This window comes from Tachyglossus aculeatus, chromosome 14, assembly GCF_015852505.1.
Source record: "Tachyglossus aculeatus isolate mTacAcu1 chromosome 14, mTacAcu1.pri, whole genome shotgun sequence".
Taxonomy (NCBI): domain Eukaryota; kingdom Metazoa; phylum Chordata; class Mammalia; order Monotremata; family Tachyglossidae; genus Tachyglossus; species Tachyglossus aculeatus.
This window is the reverse complement of record NC_052079.1, coordinates 35091751-35112253: the sequence shown is the minus strand read 5'-3', so window position 1 is coordinate 35112253 and position 20503 is coordinate 35091751. Positions and strand designations below refer to the sequence as shown.

The following is a 20503-nucleotide window of genomic DNA, read 5'->3' as shown; positions in this document are numbered from 1 at the left end:
ATAAAATAGTTTTTGACATCTAGTCTCTATTATAGTTTTAAACATTTAGATGCCATATTTACCTGAATTGGTCTATGTTGAACATTGAATTGCTGAATGGTTACATCAGTGAAGAAATGGTTTTGAAGGTCTTGAAGCCTGGTAGAAAGCATATGTGTCTGAGAGTCAGTGGACCTGTGATCTCATCCCAAATTTGATACTTGTCTGCTGTGTGACATTGGACAGGACACTTCACTTCTCTGTGCCTCAGTTTCCTCATCTGTAAAATGGGATTAAGACTGTGAGCCCTGTGTCAGGGACAGGGACTGTGTCAATCAGTCATATTGAGCACTTACTATGTGAAGATGATGCTGATGATGATGGCATTTACTAAGCGCTTACTACGTGCAAAGCACTGTTCTAAGCGCTAGGGAGGTTACAAGGCGATCAGGTTGTCCCACGGGGGGCTCACAGTCTTAATCCCCATTTTACAGATGAGATTACTGAGGCACAGAGAAGTTAAGTGACTTGCCCAAAGTCACACAGCTGATAATTGGCGGAGCCGGGATTTGAACCCATGACCTCTGACTCCAAAGCCCGGGCTCTTCCCACTGAGCCACGCTGCTTCTCTGAGCACTGTACTAAACACTTGGGAGAGTACAGTACAACAGAATTAGCAGGCGCACCTAACTCAATTATCTTGTGCCTATCCCATGCTTAATCTGGTGCAACATAGGGGTTTAAAAAATACCATTAAATGTATATGTGTACACACATACACACACACAACAGGCTCTTGTGTGTTTTTAGAATAAAGTAAATATGTCCATGCTAGAAGGGGGAGTTATTCTCAAACTTGGAGGAAAAATGCTCAGTGCCTCTTTAAAATGATCAAAAGACGTTAAATCATTTGTAGTAACACCACTTAAAACTACTTGATATTTTCAGGTTTGTTGCTGGAAAAATCAGTGATAAAAGGGATTTGTATGTAAAAAGCTTTGATTCAGAATGAAAAAAATACATTAAAAGTTCTTGATTTATGAAAACAAAAGGAAGCCTTTCTGATGGTCTTTTAACATTTTTTAAAAAGTGAATGTTCTTTGGAATTCAGGAGCAATCTTGAACAAATTGCAATAGAGTACTCCCATTATTTCAGGGTGCTAATTAATTTGTAGATCTTCAAGTTCTTTCATTTCCTCTTTCTCCCTCTGGTTTCCTGCCTTTTAGCCATCTCACCACTCATTAGAACCTGTACCAGTATAAGTAGAGGGAAAATCAAACCTCTGAAACTCAGACATTTTGGCTATTTGTCAGTAACTCTGGTTTATAGGTTTTGAATACAATTCCGTAGCCGTTGGCCAAATGAAGGTTTGTACCATCAGTGGGGATTTCAATTATCCAGTTTCAGGGTAATTGAAATTGATTATCAAGAATTGACTGTAACCTGGTTAATAGAAAGGATGTGCTATATGTGGCTGCTGGCCAGAAGCAAACAGGCACTAGAAAGGTGCATTGCCATTTTCATAAATATCATTATCATCAAGCAGTTTGGTTTTTTTTACTGGAAATCATGATGGAGTAGATACTCGGTAGAACATGAAAGTATAGTTCTGTCCCTCTAGAAACGAATTCCATCAGGACTGCCCTTTTTTCCCTTTTTTCCTAAGTGTAAGAAGCCTCTTTAATTCAACCTGCCATGAAGTTGTCATCTTAGAAAAGTTGCTATGATGCATTGAGGAAATGAGCTACAGGATAATTTGTAGGCTTCCTTATAGAAAAGCATCCATCTCTTAGTTATCTAATTAGCACCCGACCTTTTAAAAACGTAGGCCACTTTCCTGTAGAATTTATTGTCTGAAAAGATAATAGCTTCATAAGTAATAAAGTATAGAAATTGTCTTAGATTGAGGATTAGAAAATATAATTCTTGAGAAAAGAGAAACTGGAGAAAAAGCTAAAGAGTCACTTTACAGTGTTCTTCAAATATGTGAAGGATTATTATTATACTTTTCTGCAAATATAACATTACTGATGGTGAATTTCCCAGAGACTTTGGAATACCTAAAATGTTGTACCCTTTTTCTCTGACATTAAAGGCGACAACTTCTGATGGGGCTTCACTGGATAGATCTCAAGACATTAGTGGAGATTTCCAGAACCCTGTGATCCCAGCAATCTCAACCAGAGAAACAGAGGACCACCCTGAACCAGTTTTAGCCCCCGGGGAAAATCAGAGCGGTATCCCACCAGCTCTAAGCAGTGCTTTGGAACAAATTTTAGAACAACTAGACGTTTTGACAATGGTGAGTAGCATGCTTCCGATGCAGATACTTTTTAAATAATTATTATGGTAGTTAAGGACTTACTAAGTGCCAAGCACTGGACTAAGTGTACTAAGATAATCAGGTTGGGCAGAGTCCCTGTCCACATGGAATTCACAGTCTAAGTAGGATGCAATATAAACAGCCGGGGATTAACAGGATTTCTGCGTAAAGTGCTTCCGTACCAGGGACCGTGATTTTTCCTTAGGCTATAGTGTCATCCCAATCATCAGTAATTATTGTGTCTATGTGAGGCGAGAAAACCGAACTAGGTGAACAAAGAGTAAAAGTGAAAGAGAGAGTTCCGGATGATAGATCTTTGTGACCACAACTGTGCACCTGGATAAGATAGCAGTGTCACTGTTACCTTTGAAAGTAAAAGTTAGTTGGAGGTGTAGTTTGTACATAGTTGGCCTTGACACTTTTTAGGTGTGCGGTCTTAGCAGGAGTATATAGATGCAAAAGGCATCGTGTATGGGTGGGGGACTGCCACTTCACCCACCGTGAGGGCTCAAGGGTGACCAACCTGGGGACAAGGATTATTGTTTCCTGAGCCTGGCCTGACTTTCTGCTGTATGGGATCCCAGAGAAGCCGCATAGGAGTCAGAAAGACAGTGTTGTCTAGGGCTTGCTAGGGTGGTGGGGAATCCCGGAATCTAGATGACGTCAAATTTCCAAGCTGAGGAAGGTCACCTTCCTCATAATAATAATACTGATAATAATGGCATTTATTAAGCGCTTACTTAAGTGCAAAGCACTGTTCTAAGTGCTGGGGAGGTTACAAGGTGATCAGGTTGTCCCACGAGAGGCTCACAGTCTTAGTCTTAATCCCCACTTTACAGATGAGGTAACTGAGGCACAGAGGAGTTAAGTGACTTGCCCAAAGTCACACAGCTGACAATTGGCGGAGCCGGGGTTTGAACCCATGACCTCTGACTCCAAAGCCCGGGCTCTATCCACTGGGCCACGCTGCTGCTTCTCTGAAGACACTATTTATGATAGTGTTGGCACATCTTCTGAGATGTGTGGAAGCCAGACCACTCTTCTTGGTTTCTTAAGGCCAAAGACAACAGGGGGAACTCTTTCGAGGAGGATAGTATTGCTTCTTTTTATTAGGCTGCTTTGGCCCTGTCCTGCTGGCTTCTTAGAGATGTATCATTCCAGAAACTCTGCCTCCTCACCAAAGCAACAATTTCACTTTGGAACCTGTGGCATATTGAGCAACATGGAATAAACCTGTTTTTGGCACAATCTGCATTTAGGCCTAGAGGTGAGAAAGAAAGGAGGAAAAAGGGGGAAGTTTAGCTAGGTGGTAGGATTGAATCAGGAATAATGAAGGATGAGAGCAGACCACCATGCCTACAAACATGGTTTTCAGTAGCTCCCCTTCTTTCATTCATTCATTCAATCGTATTTATTGAGCGCTTAGTGTGTGCAGAGCACTGGACTAAGCGCTTGGGAAGTACAAGCTGGCAACATATAGAGACGATCCCTACCCAGCAATGGGCTCACAGTCTAGAAGGGGGAGACAAACAACAAAACAAAACATGTGGACAGGTGTCAAGTCACCAGAATAAATAAAAATAAAGCTAGATACACATCATTAACAAAATTAATGGAATAGTAAATATGTACAAGTAAAATAAATAGAGTAATAAATCTGTACAAACACATATACAGGCAAGGGGAAGGAGGTAAGGTGGGGAGGGGGAGGAGGGGGAGAGGAAGGAAGGGGCTCAGTCTGGGAAGGCCTCCTGGAGGAGGTGAGCTCTCAGTAGGGCTTTGAAGGGAGGAAGAGAGCTAGCTTGGCGGATATGCAGAGGGAGGGCATTCCAGGCCAGGGGGAGGACGTGGGCCAGGGATTGACGGTGGGACAGGCGAGAACGAGGTACAGTGAGGAGGTTAGCAGTGGCAGAGGAGCGGAGGGTGCGCGCTGAGCTGGAGAAGGAGAGAAGGGAGGTGAGGTAGGAGGGGGCGAGGTGATGGACAGCCTTGAAGCCGAGAGTGAGGAGTTTTAGCTTGATGCGTAGGTTGACTGGCACTGGCCACTGGAGATTCTCTGGAGAATGTTAATGCAACATTCTAAATTCTGTACCAAATTTTCTAAAGCATGAATAAACAAAATTTGAGCAGTTGGTAAAAAGTTATTTTTCTTGGGCTTCTGAAAATGAATCATTTACTATTTATTCATTCAGTCGTATGTATTGAGTGCTTACTGTGTGCAGAGCACTGTACTAAGCACTTGGGAAGTACAGGTGGGCAACATATAGAGACGGTCCCTACCCAACAACGGGCTCACAGTCTAGAAGGGGCTGTATATGCCTTTTACCCCAAGTATTCTTTTATTTATTTTTGGCATGTCCCAGTAAAATGAATTGCAGTGGTTATCCATTTTAACTGACTAATAGACTATTTAGACTAATAGGAGCCTCATTCCAGGTCACATGGATGCTTTGTTTTAAATCTAGGCTGTTTCGACAGAACTAGAGTTGCCCCAAATTATGAATCTGGCCTGTGTCAAAATGGAAAGTGGCCTCTAGCCTCGACTGCGCTCATGGGACCAGTGCCATTCTGGCTGGGTCCACCTTGAAGTGCCACCTTACCCCCATACCTGGAGAACCTGGAGCAGCCTTGTGAGTGGAAGGAGACGGAGTCAAACTAGGAAGTCATTTGAGGAAAATGTTTCTGTATGGATATATGGTTAAGGCTTCTGAATCCATGAGATTATAAGCCCCGAGAATTCAGATGAAAAACAACTTCAAGAATTCAAGACAAATTCATTTAAATCATCCATTACACTCTCCACCAACCCTCACCACTCTCCATGTTGGCTCTATTCACCCCTACTCTCCTGCTAAAACTCTTGGCTCCTCCCTAACTAACCTCAAGCTGTATTTCATTGTTGATTTATGCTACCTCACATCCCTCCCTCATACTATTCCCTCCAGCCTGGCACTCTGTACCCCCAAATTTGCCAGACCACAACTCTCCCCATCCTCAGGGCCCTCCTGAAATCCCACCTTCTCCAAGTCACCTTCCACAATTCAATTCAGAATACCCCAGTTGCAGCACTCCAAGCCTAGATATACTTTTGTCTATTTTATGTACTTGTACGTTCAGTTATTAAGCTGATTCCTATTGATGTTCCTGTACTACTACTTTATCCTTTTTCTTCCCTCTACTTTCACCATTTGTGAATAACTTTTGTCTGTCGTCTTCAGCCCCTGAGGGTAGGGAACAAGTATCTTGCTACTTTTATATTCACATCAGTGCTTATTACAGTTCTTCTAGACTGTGAGCCCACTGTTGGGTAGGGACTGTCTCTATATGTTGCCAGCTTGTACTTCCCAAGCGCTTAGTACAGTGCTCTGCACACAGTAAGCGCTCAATAAATACGATTGATTGATTCATGGAATGCAGGTGCTCGCTTGTACTTCCCAAGCGCTTAGTACAGTGCTCTGCACACAGTAAGCGCTCAAATACGATTGATTGATTGACAAATACTTTGAAAAAAGCTCACCTATTCAAAAATGTAAAGGTGCTCAGAGATGAAATTTGTAAAACTAGCAATAAGGATATTGCTAATTTAAGGATAAAATAAGTGCCCAGAGAGAGAACGGTGCACCCTCATCTGACCCTAAGATCTCTTGCCAGCTTGAAACCTTCTTTCCGTTTGAAATCATCATGTATATTCATTCATTCATTCAATTGTATTCATTCATTCATTCAATCGCATTTATTGAGCGCTTACTGTGTACAGAGCACTGTACTAAGCGCTTGGGAAGTACAAGTTGGCAACATATAGAGACGGTCCCTACCCAACAGCGGGCTTACAGGCTAGAAGGGGGAGACAGAGAACAAAACAAAACATATTAACAAAATAATAAAGTAGATATGTACAAGTAAGATAAGTAAATAAATAGAGTAATAAATACATATATACATATATACAGGTGCTGTGGGGAAGGGAAGGAGGTAAGGTGGGGGGGATGAAGAGGGGGAGGAGGGGGAGAGGGAGGGGGCTCAGTCTGGGAAGGCCTCCTGGAGGAGGTGAACTCTCACTGTGTGCAGAGCACTGTACTAAGTGCTTAGAAAGTACAAATCGGCAACATATAGAGACGGTCCCTACCCAACAACGGGCTCACGTATAAGAAGCAAGACCACCTTTTTCCTGTCCCGGTCCCAGCGCTCCAAGTTCAAGTGCTGGAGCAGACTTGGCATGAAGGGGCCAGTCTGCTGTGTACCCCCAAACATTGCCCAAGGTAGAGACCCTTACTCAGGAGAGTTATGGTAGTATTACTATTCTATTTATTTTATTTTGTTAATATGTGTTGTTTCGTTGTCGTCTCCCCCTTCTAGACTGTGAGCCCGCTGTTGGGTAGGGACCGTCTCTATATGTTACCAACCTGTACTTCCCAAGCACTTAGCACAGTGCTCTGCACACAGTAAGCGCTCAATAAATACGATTGAATGAATGAATGGTAGCATTTTCTGTTTTTCCCTGAACTATCAAAAATCTTTCGAGTGCTTGCAGTTTTGTGATTTTGGTCATCAAATAGTTTGCAGCTAACATTACTCTCCTTCTTACAGACTGTTTCAATCCTGGAGCAGCGACTGACTTTGACTGAAGATAAGCTAAAGGACTGCCTCGAATTCCAACAAAAATTTTTACTTCAGACCAAAGGAGAAGAGTAAAAAAGATGTTTAGAAACGTTCTGATTTTTGCATTAGCATATATACATGCTCAGGGGAAGAAGTAAAATGTTATTTAGCTTGGTCATTACATTCACGAACTCTTAACATTTTGGAATTTTTTTAATGCTTGAGCACAAAGAAAAGTCCAACCATTCACACATTCAGGACATTTTTAAACTCAAAGGCCAATATAACCATTTAAAATTTAGAAACTCTGTTTATAATGTTGAAGTATTTGAATATGAGGAATTAGAATACAGGTTTTTTCTTTTTTCCCCCATTTGTTTCCAGTTACTTTTAGAGTCTAGCTATTTCCAAGAGGGTAAAACACTCTTGAGATGTAAATTAGGTACTTGCTGGAGAGGTGAGCTCTCTGACCATAGGCTAAAATATAGAGTTTTTCTTTAAAGAGCAATTTTTGATGACCTGAAAGATGTCACTCACTTCCAGAAGTGATTCTCAACTCCAGGGAATTAGACTACTTTACCTGGAGGGATCCGGTCCATCATATTTCTTTTCACTCAAGTCAAGTGGTTAGCTGAGTATAACTTCCTTTTTCAAATATTGCGTAGTGCAGTTACAAAATAAAAATAACCTCCAAGTCACTTAGAATTTCTATAGCTAGCTGAGATTTTTAAAGGGTAAGCAATTTTTAGTTACACATGATCAGACATGTGAAAATGTCAAATGAAACCACAGGTTTTTCTTTTCATTGTCTTCTGCCTAACCAATGTGTTCACTTTCCAAAAGGAGATGCCATGAAAGAAAACGAATACATATCAAAGCACTAGAGCATATTCTTTTTCTGAAAGTTTTGAAATATGAACACACCAGTGCAGTGAAATTTGTAATAAAGAGTTGATAAAGATCGCCTTAGTGTGATTTCAGTATCCTTAATGATAAGGTTGTAGTAACAGTGACAGAGGTACATAAGTAAATTGAAGTCATTTGTTTGGGAACTACCATATTGTTAACAGTCCCTCAACTGTGTTACAGTTGTACCGAGAACTGAATTTGCATGCAGTTGTGTAAGTAGCTTTCTATCAAGTATCATTAAAAGTTTCTGAATACAAAGATTAAATAGTAACACGTAATTTCTGTTTCCCCCTCCTTTTGAGAAAACAACCATTTCCTTCCATTATAATAGAGCAGGTGGGTACCAACTTCTTGATGTGTTTTATGAAATAACAGCATGTTCTTGCTAGAGTCAGCCAGTCAATCTTATTTATTGAGTGTGTACTGTACACAGAGCACTTTACTAAGCACTTGGGAGAGTACAGTATAAAAATATAACAGACACATTCCCTACCCACATCGAGCTTACAGTCTAGAGGGGGAGTCAGGCATCAATATAAATAATTAAATTACAGCTGTGGGCCTGGGAGGGGGGAATTAATAAAAGGAGCAAGTCAGGGCAATTCAGAAGATAGTGAGAGAACTGGAAAGGAGGATTTAATCAAGGAAGAGACGTGCCTTCAATTAGGCTTTGAAGGGGAGGAGAGTAATTGTGGGCTATGAAGAGGGAGGTCGTCCCAAACCAGAGGCAGGACATGGGTAAGAGGTCAGCCGTGAGGTAAATAAGATCGAGGTTTAGTGAGAAGTTTAGCATTGGAGGAGCAAAGTGTGAAGGCTGGGTTATAGTAGGAGAGTAATAAGGTGAGGCAGAAGGAGGCAAGGTGAGGAGTTTCTGTTTGATGTGGAGGTGAATGGGCAACTACTGGAGACTCTTGAGAAGGGAATCACGAACTGAATGATTTTTTAGAAAAATTATCTGGACAGCAGAGTGAAGTATGGACTGGAATGGGGAGAGACAGGAGTCTGGGAAGTCAGCAAGGAGGAAGATACAATGATCAAGGTCAGATAACAAAAGTGATTGGGATTGATGTGGTAGCAGTTTGTATGGAGAGAAAAGGGTGGATTTTAGGGATGTTGTGAGGAGGCAGCCAATTAATTTCGTGGTTGAGCTGTCCGGGATGGATTACTAGAGTGGAAAGAAAGGTAGGGTTGTTAGAAGGTTCACCTGTAACTGGGGGGTTGGGTGTAAGGAACACAATCGGCCCACTGATTATCCAAGAAGTCTTGGGTGGCGAGGTTGGAGGTAACAATTGGGTTGACATGCTATGGTAATGCTAATGTACTCATCGGCAAAGCCGATCCATATAAGCAGGTTTTTTGAACCAACAAAATGTTGAAGATAGAAAAATTAGTGAATAATTGATTCATCTTCACATTATTTTTGTGGTATGTGTAAAGTGCTTACTAGGTGCCAGGTACTGTACTAACTCACTGGGGTAGGTAAAAGATAATCAGATTGGACCCAATCTATGTCCCAGGCGGGGCTCACAGTCTTAATTCCGTTTTTACAGATGAAGTGATCGAGGCCCAGAGCAGTTTAGTGACTTGTTCCAGGTCACAAAGCAGACATGGCAGAGCCGGGAATAAAACCCAGTTCCTCCGATTCCCAGGCCTGTGCTTGTTCCACTATGCTTCGCTGTAGTGTCTAAATATAGTATCTGCCTTTTAAGAGTCCCATTCACTTCCAATTTATGCTTCAAGAAACATTTGAATCTTCACTGATATTGAAGAAGATATTGAAAATGTGTCTCGTCCTAAAGTGGGGAGTGACTAGTAGTGGATTGGCTTGAGAGGTGGAAGATAGAAAATATATCATTTCTATTCTAGCAAGTCATTTTACCAGTGGAAGGTACTAAATGGATTGCCTTGTAAAAATGAGACGCTTGATTCTTTTCCACAGTCAACATAGCATTTTCTCTAGAAACCTCAATCATTGCCCATCCACCTCTGCTTCTTTTGGTAATGCTTTGCTTCATGTCAGTCTTCCCCTCTAGACTATAAGCCCCTTACAGGCAGAGATCATGTTTACCAACTTTATTGCATTGTAATCAATCAATTGTATTTATTGAGTACTTACTACGAGCGGAGCACTGTACTAAGTGTTTGGGAGGGTACAATATAAGAAAGGTGGTACTCTCATACTCTCCCAAGCACTTTAGTACCTCTGTACAAGGTAAATAATAATAATGATGGTATTTAAGCACTTACCATCTTACTAAGACACTTACTAAGACACTTATTAAGACACTTACTAAGACACTTACTAAGCACTTACTAAGACACAGTCTCTGTCCCACTTGGGGCTCACAGTCTCAGCCCCCATTTTACAGATGAGGTAACTGAGGCACGGAGAAGTGAAGTGACTTGCCCAAGCAGATAAGTGACAGAGCTGGGGTGAATGCCCAATAAATACCATTGATTAATTAATCAATCAATAGTATTTACTGAGCGCTTACTGTGTGCAGAGCACTGTACTAAGCACTTGGGAAGTACAAGTTGGCAACATATAGAGACGGTCCCTACCCAACAGTGGGCTCACAGTCTAGACGTCTAATTGATATAGAAATTTGTCCAAAAAGGAATCTTTGTACTATCATTAGAAGTTTTTATTCTAGGAGGGAAAATCAGGTGACAGACAACTGACCAGAAGTAGTTATTCCACCATAAAAGCAGAGAAACTGTCTACCGTTCATGAAGAAGTCCAGATATAAAACACTTTACTCAGAAAATTGGTATTATAAAAGTTTAGCTGCTGAAGGCCAAAATATTTCTGCTGGGATAATGTTTGAGGCAAAAAGGAAGACTTTGTCTACAAGGTCAGGGAACTCAGGAACTAGGTGGAATTTTTTCAGTGATTGTCGAAGGAAACAGAGTTAATCTTGTCACTGCTATATTTACCTGTTCACGCATGCTGTGGGTGTATAAATATTAATCTTGCAATTTTTCTTGAGATATATTTCGTGTTAGAGCAAGATCAATTGCTTAATTGCAGTGAATTAAGAATGTGTAAAATATTGGAGCTTCTCAGCCATCAGTCATTACATGACTGTCGTCAAATTCACTGCATCACCTTGGGTGATGATTATCCTTCCTGGATCCATCCCCATGATTATGGATGAATCTCCTTGTCTTGTCTTAAGCTGTTGAGTCGTTTCTGATCCATAGCGACCCCATGGACACATCTCTCCTGGAATGCCCCATTCTCCTTCTGTAATCCTGCTGGTAGTGTATCCGTAGAGTTTTCTTGGTAAAAAAATATAGAAGTGGTTTGCCATTACCTCCTTCCACACAGGAAAGTGAGTTTTGACTTGTAGCAGATTGCCTTCCACTCGCTAGCCATTGCCCAAGCTAGGAATGGAATAGGTGTGCCTCTGTTTGACTCTCCCTCTCGTAGTCGAGACTGGTAGAGTACTGGAAATTCTCCAGGTGCGATCCTGAGAGGCTATGAATCTTCTAGCATCCTTAAATCCCTCTCCACCATAATAGCCCATCATGGTCCTGTCACCCCTAGAACTAACAGGCTCCTTGTCTGGCACCCAGTAAGTGCTCAATGAATACGAATGAATGAATGAAAATACCCTGCTCCATCATAAAACACATCAAGGAGAAGTTGGTTTCAAAAAGACTCAAAGTAATAAAAGAGCCAACACCATCTAGGTAACTTAGCTTTTTAATGAGCATTTCACCACCAGATGTGGGAGTGGCTTGTATATTTTTTAGATAGAAATGAGTTGTCTTTTTCATCTAAATGTTGTCAGGCAATATAATAGATGGTTTTATTGGATGTCTTTCATCACAAATATTTTCCCTTCTACCATAATGCCTTTGCCTACAGTAGAAGCACCTACCTAGATAGGATTAAATGTGATGTATCTGGTAGATGATTTTCCAGCGAGTGGTGTCTTGTTCAAATACAAAGGAGTGTGACCTAGCGGAGAGAGCACAGGCCTGGATGTCAGAAGGACCTGAGTTCTAAGTTTCTAAGTCCGGTTCCTCCACTCGTCTGCTGCATGACCTCGGGCAAGTCACTTCACTTCTCTGTGCCTCATTTACCTCAACTGTAAAATAAGGATACCTGTTCTCCCTCCTATTTAGACTGTGAGCCCCATGGAGAACAAGGACTGTGTCCAACCTAATTGTACCTCCCCCAGCACTTAGAATAGTTAACAGTGCTTAACAAATGCCATTAAAAGACAATCTATAGAGAACATCAAAATAGTCTACCTTTAGAAAATTCTTCATTTTCTCCCTTTTAGTATTTAAGCTGAATCACGAACTAGAGTGTGTTTTTTGCCCACTTTATACTAACAGATTCTGAGAAAAGTTCTTCAGGGTGTGCAGTGTGGTCCTGACTTTCCCCCAAAAGAACCCACCAATTTCTGCTTTTCCGTGAGTCCTGAAGAGCTGAGTATCCAGAGCCTTGGAAGCCCAAGGGATTTGTAGACTCGCGGGGGACAATTACAGCTAAGTCCTACTTCTTGGTTGCAAGAAAGGAAAGCAGCATAGGGTCAGGAAACAGACCTCCTGTTTCAAAATCAACGTTTTGGTCCCTTTGTGCATTTCTCTTCTGATGAAATAGTACCTCCAATTCAGATAGTTTCCTCCTCTTAATCCCTGGAGGAAATCCCTATGCTTTTCAGAGAGATAAAGCATTAGAACAAAGAGAAAGTAGCAGGAACCACTAGTCCCTTTGCTATAGAATTTCACTGAAGCCTTTCCAAGCCCTGGTGATGGAACCTGAGGGCTTACAGTGTTTATTCCTACACCTGTATTGAATATCAAGGTCTGTGGGAAGATGAATCATTTAGCAGAGGGTGTGCTTGCAAAGGGCTATTGTTTATTCATACTCTAATAGTAGCTTTGAGAGAAAATTATGTGAAAGTTCAAAGTTGTTAAATCCTCTATCTGCTGCTCTTAAAGCGGGTAAAAGCCAGAATAGGCCTGTGAGAAGGCCTGCTGTTTTATGTCAGAGAGATCTTTCATAACTCTGAAAATGAAATGTTAAAGATGCAGTTCGCAAGTGGAGAAAAAACAAATGTTTGAGGTAGCAGCTCTTCCTCATGAGAACACCTGTCTCATACTTTCATGATTTTGTGTTTCATTTCACTTTTTACCCCCAATAGTATGTCAAAGTACAAATCAATGTTATTTATTGAGATTGTACTGTGAAGAGCACCATACTAAGTGCTTGGGAGAGTACAATATAACAAGGTTACGTTCCCTGCCCATGAGATGCTTACACGCTAGAGGGCTCTTATTGCTCAGGATCTAGTATAGAAGGAATGTGAACAATTGTTATTATTAATAATATTAATAATTAATAATAGTAATAATTGTGGTATTTGTTTAGCACTTACTATGTGCCAGACACTGTAGTAAGAGCTGGGGTGGATACAAGCAGATTGAGTTGGACACAGTCCCTGTCCCACATGGGGCTCTCAGTCTCAGTCCCCATTTTACAGATGAGGTAACTGAGACCCAGAGAAGTGAAGTGACTTGCCTAAGGTCACACAGCAGACAAATGGCAGAGCCGGAATTAGAATCCATGACTTTCTATCTATACACATGCTGCTGTGTAAGAGCATAAAACTAAGCAGAAGTCTTTCTGTGGGGGATGTGAGTTGCATTTAATTATACTGAGTATATTAAATATATCCTTGACTCAGATAAATCTGTTTCTCAAAGAATTTACCATTGGGGGAAAGACCTATATGAACACAGTAGTTCAACTTTATAGGTTATAGTTCATTAATTGGATATGGTATTTAGTAAGCACTTGTTTTGTGCCGTGCATTGTCCTAAGCACTGAGATAAATGCAAGATAGGCTTCTAGAATACAGTGTGTGCTCTTGCAAAACCCCACGCTATAGGAAACCCAACTGTTAGACTCATTTGTTTTGATGCCGTACTTACACACGCAAGCCATTTCTTCCACCACCACAGCGCACCGTATCCAAACAGGCCCTCCTTGAACAAGTATTCCCTTCCGATGTTCAAACAAAAATGCGTTATGAAAATGCACATTTTGGCAGAATTAACTAGAATTAAATCAAACACAGTCTCTGCCCCATCCAGGATTTATGATCTAAGTGATAGAGAGGGCAGACAGTTTAGGAAAGCCACAGGACAGGCCAGTAGCAGAACTGGGATGAGAAATCGGTTCTCCTGGCTTCTGATTATTGGGTAGTGATAGCCTTTGGAGTTAGCACAGTCGTGCCGGCACTTCTGATTCGATGAAGAATAAACTGACCGACTTTTAAAGTTACGCATTCATGCACTTGTGTGTACTAAGCTTTCCCCAAGCAGAGCGGTCTGGCCTCCACAATAGTAGGTAGAACTTCAGAAAGAAGAGAAGGGGATGCAGGGTCCCTGAGCTCCCATACGCAGATAATAAATCTCCTTTATCATTCCAAATGAACATAAGAATGTAGTGGTAGTTTGAAGGGTCTGAGACATACATTACAAAAGCACAACATTATTCGGTAAAGGATGTGATGTTATTTACAATATTTCCTTTTCTGGTGCTTAAGCTGTAAATTTTATTGCCAAACGACTGGACTGGAAGCACATTTTTGTGCAACCAACACCATTTAGCCTTAAATTTTAAAAAATGATCAGCCATCACTTGGCCTTCTGTAACCCTTCTGTAACCTGAATATTATGGAAGTAGTTAAGGTTCACTAGAAAAAAGTTTGCATTAGCCTTCACTGATCTAAATTTGAATAATGCCAATTTGGCTGAGGCATTTTACCGTAATTTGCAAAAGGCAAAAGACAGCAGTAGTAATGGTATTTATGGAATGCCTAGTGAGTGCAATGCCTTACACGAAGGTTTTGCTGGTGTGTTTCCTCCCCACGACAAGCTGGCACTTCAGTGGAGGAGGCAGGCGTAAAAACAGTAACAAGTAGTGGAATTAGCACGTGGCCAATCTAAATCTACAACAGCATACTTAGGTGTACAGAAATAAAGAACCGGTATGGGTTTAAGCTTTTATTTTCGTTATTAGCTCCTGTACTGAAGGATCAATCTTGCCTTTACCAGCCACCAACAAAAAATAGCTTTTGGTCTTTTCTGTTCCATAATATCTGCTCATCTGAACCAAGATGCACTTATATAGGCAGGCTTTTATTTGGAACAAATGCCGGAGAAAAGGCAAACTATTCAATTCCTCTGACCTCCGTGCCCCATTGCTCTCTGTTCTTGTTTCTTAGATTTATTGGAGAAAGAGGCCCAGGGGCTGTTGCCCTTGACTGAAAGATTCCCTCTGTGGAAATGACTCTTGAGAGAGCCCCCCCCATCCTCTCTCAATTTAATCACGAAGCAGAGGCAGCTTCTCTCAGGGTCAAGGGGTTTGGTGGGGGGGAGAATGGGGAGATGATCTATGTCTCTGGGTCCATTTGAAAGGCTTCATTGTCAGGCCTTTCCTTTGTCTGGATCATGGGCTACTGGGGCAGACCAGGTCAGGGAAAGCACTGTTGTGTCTTTCTCTTCAATTTCCTCCCAGATTTGTGTTACTGGGGACAGGACAGACTAAGGTGGTGAAACTGCAGTGCTGAGATCTGAATTCTTGGGTGACTCCCTAAATAATAGTGGTATTTGTTAAGCACTTACTACATGTCAAGTGCTGTGTAAGGTACAAGACAATCAGATCAGACCCAGTCTCTGACCACTTGGAGCTCTCTGTCTAAGGGGGAAGTGGAACAGGTATCTCACCCCCGTTTTAAAGATGAGGACACTGAGGCCCAGAGACCTTGTGACATGACCTTAGTTACACCTCAGGCAAGTGGCAGACCCAGGATAACAACCTGGGTCTCCTGAGTCTTAAATAATAATAATAATTAATAATAATTATGGTATTTGTTAAGCGCTTACTATGTGTCAAGCACTGTTCTGAGCACTGGGGTAGATACAAGGTAATCAGGTTATCCCACGTAGGGTTCACAGTCTTCATCCCCATTTTACAGATGAGGTAACTGAGGCACAGAGAAGTAGCTTGCCCAAGGTCACACAGCAGACAAGTGGCAGAGCCGGAATTAGAACTCACATCTTCGGACTCCCAAGCCCGTCTCTTTCCACTAAGCCACGCTGCTTTTCTTGTTCTTTCCTCTAGACCAAGCTGCTTCCCTTGCAAGCCAAAGTGGTTTGGGTTTCTGAGGTTGCGTTGCTTCACTCGGTCTGCCCGTTAAGTCCTGGTGATGGAAAGAGCCCTGTAAGCCCGGGAATCTTTTGAGCTTTGGGATCGGGAGGTTGAGAGGGATTCCCTAAGCATGTCAAAGGAGGTTCACCGCTCATCCCTCTGGACTGTAAACTCCTTGTTGAGGGGGATCGTGTCTACCAACTCTAGCAGTAATAGTATTTATTAAGCACTTATTGTGTGCAGAGCACTAAGAGCTGGGAAAGAATCCACAGGTGGGAATTAGACACTTTCCTCCTCCCTCAGGCTTACAGTCTAAAAATAAAAGCGGGGAGAGGGACTGGTGATGGGCATGTAATTGTACTGTATTGTCTGTATGGTGTTCCAAGTGTTTAGTACAATGCTCTACACACGGTAAGTGCTCGATAAATACCATTGATTTGATTTGTTTCAAATTTCACACCTGGCTGGTGTAAAGAGAGCTCTCTGGCTGCACCCTAATAGTTGTTTCAGCCACCAGTGGCCCAAATCTTGCATAAACAGAATCCCACTTGAGACCTGAACAGTAGTAGTTGGAGTAATAGTATTTATTAAGCACTTTCTGTGTGCAGAGCACTGTACTAAACACTGGGAAAGAATACAGAGGTGGGAATTAGACACAGTCCCTGTCCTTTTGAGGGGGCACAGGAGTGGAAGGGGTGCTCAGACTCTAAGGGAACTGGAGTCAGGTACAACAGGAACGGTGGAACACTAAAACAGGATCAAACTCAAGGATAAATACACAAAATAAAAATCTAATCAATAGGGCGCTGTGACTAGAGGAGCAGAATTTCAGGCTCATTGTTGCGTTGAGTCCAAGGCACAGCCAGAGCCACGGTGACCACTTCAGCAGCCACCAGTCATTCTAAGGTTTTTTGGAGGCCTCGTGCTTCAGATGCTTTTTCTCTTCCACCAGTGTGGGTGGAAGACAGGCGGAATGGAGTCCACTCAGCAGAGCGGAGGAATAGCCAGATTGAGACTGCCTTACCTTTCCGGCCATTTGGAAATTGGGGAAGAATGATTTTTCTTAGCAAAGTGAATCTGGCCTGGGAGAGATACCTATCAGTGTAGAGAAGTGTCATCTTCTCCTAGTAACCTCCCTCCTTCTTTGAACTCCAAAATGGTTTTTCTGCCCCTCTTCCCCACCCCTAACCCCCATGGTGTCCCTATTTTATTTTTTTAACTTAGTGACCACCAGTCTTCTCCCCCTCCCTACTCCTCTCCTGGAGTGCAGTGCCCTCCTTCCTCCTCTGAACAAAGTCACAGGTTGGAGCCTGATCAGAGCAGGAGGACTGGGTGGCAATCTCCAGTCATAATAATAATAATGATGGTATTTGTTAAGCGCTTAACTATGTGCCGGGCACTGTACTAAGCGCTGAGGTTGATACAAGCAAATGGGGTTGGACACAGTCCCTGTCCCATGTGGGGCTCACAGTCTCATTTTACAGATGAGGTAACAGGCCCAGAGAAGTGAAGTGAGTTGCCCAAGGTCACACAGCAGACAAGTGGCCAAGCCGGGATTTGAACCCATGACCTTCTGATTCCCCGGCCCAAACTCTATCCACTATGCCATGCTGCTTCTTCTCCCTCTCCTCTCCTACCCTGGTCTGCCCCAACTCCTGGCTGTGGCTAGGGCCAGGAGGGAGGGCTGCAAGCCAGGGAGAGTGTTGGGGAGGTAGCCGTGGCCACTAAATTAAAAAGGAAGCAGGTTTTCAAACGTGACTGCTGGACCGATGCAGGACCAGAGGGATGAACTGCAGGGATAGGGATGGGGGTTGGGCGGAGAGTTTGGAGTGCAGGGAGAAAGGACAGGAGAACTGCAGCAGTGGAACAAGGGATGGAAAGAGCAGGGCAAATGAGGACGGAGACTGGCTCGCTTACCTGGGGAAATCTCCAACAGGGAGAGAGGAGTGAGAATCACTTGAGCAGCAAGTGGTTTTGCCAGGCTGCCTCAGAATCATCATCAATTGTATTTATTGAGCGCTTACTGTGTGCAGAGCACTGTACTAAGCGCTTGGAATCCCCGGGAATCCTGCCTGGGCCTTTCCTGGGAATGGGAGTTACCCTATCGATTTTTAAAAAGAGAACAGAAAGGGAAAGGGAGGGAAGAAAATGTCTCCGCACCGACTTGATCTACAATTTCTTGGGCAATTGCAGACCTAAATAATAATAATAATGACATTTATTAAGTGCTTACTATGTGCAAAGCACTGTTCTAAGCGCTGGGGGATACAAGGTGATCACGTTGTCCCACGTGGGGCTCACAGTCTTAATCCCATTTTACAGATGAGGTAACTGAGGCAGAGAGAAGTTAAGTGGCTTGCCCAAGGCCCCACAGCTGGCAAGTGGCGGAGCCAGGATTCGAACGCATGACCTCTGACTCCAAAGCCCGTGCTCTTTCCACTGAGCCACGCTGCTTCTCCAGCAGATAGCTGGAGATAGCTTCTGTTTGTCGGAAGCTTGTAGCAACATGATTATCTCAATCCCTTGTACTTAAATCTAACAAGGTCTTACTCTGTTTACAGAAAAACGAAGGAGTTCGAGAATCGAAAAATTACATAGGTGACACTGTACGCCGTGTACACTCAGTACTTCCACAATGCTTGCTTCCTTTCCCCTTTTTAGATAGAACACTATTAATAAGTATGATCTTTATCAAGCATTTACTATGTGTCAAGCACTGCTCTAAGTACTGGGATAGCTAAATGATAATCAGGTTGGACACAGAGTCCCTGTCACACATAGGGCTCATCATCTAAATAAGAGGGAAAACAGGTATTTAACCCCCATTTTACAGTTGAGAAAACTGAGGCGTAGGGAAATTAAGTGGCTTGCCTGAGATCACACAGCCGGCAAGTGGCAGAGCCGAAATCAGAACCCAGATGCTTCTGACTCTGAGGCCCATGTTGTTTCCTCTAGGCTACAGTGCTTCTCAAATATATCTGTACAGGAGTTAGTGTTAGAACACGCTTGAGAACGTTCTTCTGACAGTGTCCATCTTTTTGGACAGAACATGATGCGGTGTCAGAAAAATCAGCCGTACTGTTAAGGTGCAAGAACTATAGTGCGAGTTCCCATTAATGGAAGGGTTTGTCAAGAATGTAGCCCTGGAGTTACAGCAAAACTTAGTGTATGTCCTCAGTGCATTGTTGGAAATTGCACAGTTCGTCCAGTTTGGACATGAAGCATGATTATATGATCCAGGTTACTCAAGATGATCAATCCGAGAAGTCTTGAGGGTGTAGCTAATTGAATCTGCATTTTTTTTTACCCAAACTTAGGAATTATCCCCTATTCTGATGTCTTATTTAGGGACAAATTAAAATCTTTTAGCAATTTCACTTGGAATATTGCTTTGAGAAGGAGAAAAACCAGGATGAAAGAAATGAGAATGAAAGAATTCTGCTACAGACCTCAAATTTGTCGAGATGGTTGCTAAGTATAAAATCAGAGCTTTAAAAAAACAAAGAAACTGTGAATCAGTGCATATAGTGAGGTAATTAGCATATGGTACAACATAATCTGTTTACTTATTCACGCTAATAAAAAAGAGAAAGTATATATTTGTATATGCTGTTTGAATTCAGGATTTAACGGTTAGTTCTGTTTTCAATAACATAGCATATCCAAGTCTTTGAAAACATTTTACTAACCTCCACTTAGTCTTTGCAGATATTCAATAGTAAAAATGACAGGATGTTGCCTTAAAAGGAGGAAATTATTATGCAATAAAAATGTGAAGCCATCTACAGCTATCTAAAGAAAACACTCTTAGTCTTGAAGCTACATTTTGACATTATTAAATTTCACACTATCTAAAAAGATGACCACTTAGGAAGCAGTCTCTAGGAAAGTTGCCTTGTTTATAAAGCTTAATTACTACTCTCTTGTACCAAACATCGATTGAGAAATGTCTCTCTTCCATCCAGCAGATTATTTTTAATGACATAGCATACATTAGCAACAGGTTTTTTGTGGGTTTTATTTTTGGAAGCACCTGCTCGTGGGCTAAGCACAGAACTTAGACTAGTACTGTTTGTTCCTATTTGGGTCTGGGGAAATTCAACTTGAACATTTGATAAAGATTCCTTCCCTCTCAAAGGTTGGGTCTGGTTACCCTGGGGGAAGAAAATGCAAAAAAGTAAAGCAGTTTTGTCCCAGCTATGCACGGCCCACTTCCCCTGTAGGCCTTGGCTCTTTGACCTTCTGGTGCTTCCTAACGTCCCTCCCCTCCAATCTCGGAATTCGGAATGCGATTTGCACGAACCTCTGACCTGGGTGCTTGCTTCACAGGGCACAACATCAGAGTCCAAGGTTTGAAATCTCTGGTTGTGTAACTTGAAACTAAACTTTAATTTCTTTTTTAGATGTCAGTGCGGTCTAATAAATGTCTCGGAGCAAGTCCTGCCCCTGGACGGCAAATGACGAAGAACCCTGAGGGCTATCTGACAGCTTCAAAATATCCTTGTTCAGTGGCCGA

General features: G+C 42.2%; 1 protein-coding gene and 1 non-coding gene across 2 annotated transcripts in view; one reads left to right on the top strand and one right to left on the bottom strand.

Annotated features, from left to right (window-relative positions):
- Positions 1 to 7863, top strand: part of POC1B (POC1 centriolar protein B) — a 61681-nt gene extending 53818 nt beyond the window's left edge. The window contains exons 11-12 of the mRNA XM_038756010.1: positions 2076 to 2282; positions 6891 to 7863. Of these exons, the coding sequence (XP_038611938.1) occupies positions 2076 to 2282; positions 6891 to 6995 (312 nt within the window). The 3' untranslated portion in view covers positions 6996 to 7863. The remainder of the gene's footprint in view (positions 1 to 2075; positions 2283 to 6890) is intronic.
- Positions 7864 to 11156: 3293 nt separating this feature from the next.
- Positions 11157 to 11294, bottom strand: LOC119937422. Its single transcript, XR_005454092.1, has one exon. It is a non-coding gene; the product is annotated as a small nucleolar RNA SNORA7 (small nucleolar RNA).
- Between the last annotated feature and the right edge of the window lie 9209 nt (positions 11295 to 20503).